At 56.8% G+C, this 2,422-nt stretch overlaps 1 protein-coding gene across 1 annotated transcript in view; it reads right to left on the bottom strand.

Moving 5' to 3' along the window:
* Positions 1-522: 522 nt before the first annotated feature.
* Positions 523-2,422, bottom strand: part of LOC104158523 (nicotinamide mononucleotide adenylyltransferase 2) — a 3,927-nt gene continuing 2,027 nt past the window's right edge. The window contains exons 4-6 of the mRNA XM_009696196.1: positions 1,111-1,212; positions 797-864; positions 523-664 (exon numbers count right to left, since the gene is read on the bottom strand). Coding sequence (XP_009694498.1) covers positions 562-664; positions 797-864; positions 1,111-1,212 — 273 coding nt within the window. The 3' untranslated portion in view covers positions 523-561. The remainder of the gene's footprint in view (positions 665-796; positions 865-1,110; positions 1,213-2,422) is intronic.

Genomic DNA, 2,422 nt, shown 5'->3' with positions numbered 1-2,422 from the left:
CACCGAACCAGCTGGGTTACAACTGCCCGCTGCCAACCAGGAGTCGTTGGGTCATTGCGTCGAGAGGTCCAAAGGGCTGGCACTAAAACTATTTAAGAAAAAAAAAAAGTCCGCCTAGATTTATTGAGCGTAAGTACTGTAAGATGATGCAGAAGAGGAAGCCCCTGCTCTGAGCGTGCTGGGAAGACGGACCGGGGGGACCATTTCCCAGTGACATGCTGGGAGGGGGGTACTGGAGCTGCCTCCCCTCAAGCGCACCGAGCACATTGCTCTCTTACTGGTTCCCCCCTCCCTCCTTCCTCACGTATGAGGGGGAGGGCAGTTCCCTGAAAAAAAAAGAGACCAAACCGTTCCCCTCGGGGCTGTGCCGCGGTTCCCTGGACATTGCTGCACGATGGAGCGTTGGCGCCGGGGGTGAGAGGCAGACGCGGGCAGGAGGCCATGGGGTGGGGAGAGAGATGGAGACACAGACTGAGAGAGAGAGAGAGAGAGAAAAAAGAGTGATGGAGAGCTGTAGGCAGGTGGGACGCGAGGGCTGTCTCGCTGCAAGACCTCTGGCGCTTAGCCGGAGGCGTTGATGTAGAGCTGGCTCTTGAGGATGTAGTCGATGACGGGCTGGCAGAGGTAATCCACGACGTGTCCATCCCCGTGCTGCAGGGCCAGTCTGGGGGTGCAGGGGCAGAGAAAAGAGGTCAAAGCCTGTCTTGGGTGGGTCAGGTACCCCTCCAAATGGAGGGGCTGGCTGGGGGTACCCCTCTGTCCCCCTCTGCAGTGGGAGTCCCCCTGCATCACCCACCTGCTTTTGGTGGAGCTGACAACCGACATGGGATGGTTTGAGTCGTCCTTCACCACCAGGATGTTGTTCTGCAGGGGAAGGAGGATGGAGAGGAGTGAAGGGATGGCCTGAAGGGGGGTGTCTGCCCCGCCAGCCTCCCCGCACCCCTGGCCACGGGGGGCTGCTGCGTGGTGGCCCCGTTGCTCGGCCCACCTAGCAGCTGAGAGCATCTGGCCCAGAGATGTTTTGAACCCCATGGCAGACGTGCTTCCCTGGGTAAGGAGAGCCTGTGGGTCCTCTCACAGCCTTCCCTGGCCACGCGTGCATCCGCTTACTTTGTACTTGCGGAGTATGGAGGAGTGGTTCATGATCCGGTCGGGGTCTGCTCCATCCCGGGGCACCACCACGATCCCAAACTCCCCGACGATCACCTCCATCTAGGAGCAACCCAAAGCGGAGAGAGCTTTATAACCACCCCACGCAAAACCCGCCACTGTCTGCCAACCCCCCCCTGCACCATGAAAGCTGGGCCGTGGTCCGAGTGGAGACAGAAAGTGAATTTGAGGCTAGATCTTTGGCAGAAGCTTGGAATTACGAAGGTGCGGTGAGTTGTCTGCGGTGGATGAAATCAAAAGGCAAAGAGTTAAATCCTATTACTGGATGTTGAGGTTAGGCTTTAGGGAGGACTTGTCATGGTAGAAGGAGGGTGGCAGCAGCAGAGGTTGCCCAAGGAGGATGTGACCTCTGTCTTGTTGGAAGGCTTTATGAGCAGGATGGACCTGTTGGTCCTGACAGAGGTCATGTAGGGTTGTTCTTCCAAGGTTGTTTGGGTCAAGGCTGGTGGCCAAGTTTGCCACCGCGTGGGGATGGCTCCCACTTGTCCCGGGTGGGATAAACCAGGCTTGTCTGAAAGAGCTGTGGGTCAGCAAATTCAAGCAGCCGGAGCCCGTGAGGTGGTGCTGGTGCAGAACACCTCCTCTGCCTGTGCTCCGACATCCGATTTTTACATCCTTTGTGCTGGGCTTCTAGACTTGCCTCATCTCAGCCTTTCAGAGGAAATATCTGCCAGCTAATTGGTTAAAAAAACCCCTTAGGATCGAAGATGTGGTAACTGATTTTTAGAAACGGTTGAGTGGTTTAAGGAGGAGGGGAGGGGGGGTGTGCGTTGACTGCCCGAGTTCAGCGAAGAGCCAAGTGGGCTCCCATCGCCAGCACCGCTCCGATTTTTTTTTGGTGTGTGGTGAACCTAGCCCCCTCTAGGGCGGGCGTCCTCCCGTGAAAATACGGCTTCTTCGGGCAGAGGCTCCAGCATCTGGGGTGCCGGGTGTCCTGCTGCCCTCCTTCACTGAGGGGGAGGGAGGGGGCCGAGAGAGGTGGGCAGTGGATTTGGTCACTTTGAGTTGTGGCAGTTGAAGGTGCCGAGATGGGCTCGTATCGGCTGTGAGTTGGTGTTAGGCATCATCTGGCTGAGGAGTCAAGAGGGTTTTACTTCTTGGTCTTTCTTCGGCACCCCGCAATGCAGGAAAAGCCTTTTATGAAGTGAAAACTGTCGATTTGGCTGCAAATGTGTTTAATTTCTAGCGTCCCGCCAACTCTTGTAAATACCTGATTTCCTCCTGCCACACCTCGTTTTGCTGAGACTGGCCG

The sequence above is a fragment of the Cariama cristata genome, unplaced genomic scaffold (assembly GCF_000690535.1).
Source record: "Cariama cristata isolate BGI_N322 unplaced genomic scaffold, ASM69053v1 scaffold28212, whole genome shotgun sequence".
NCBI lineage: Eukaryota > Metazoa > Chordata > Aves > Cariamiformes > Cariamidae > Cariama > Cariama cristata.
This window is presented reverse-complemented; position numbering and strand designations above follow the sequence as displayed.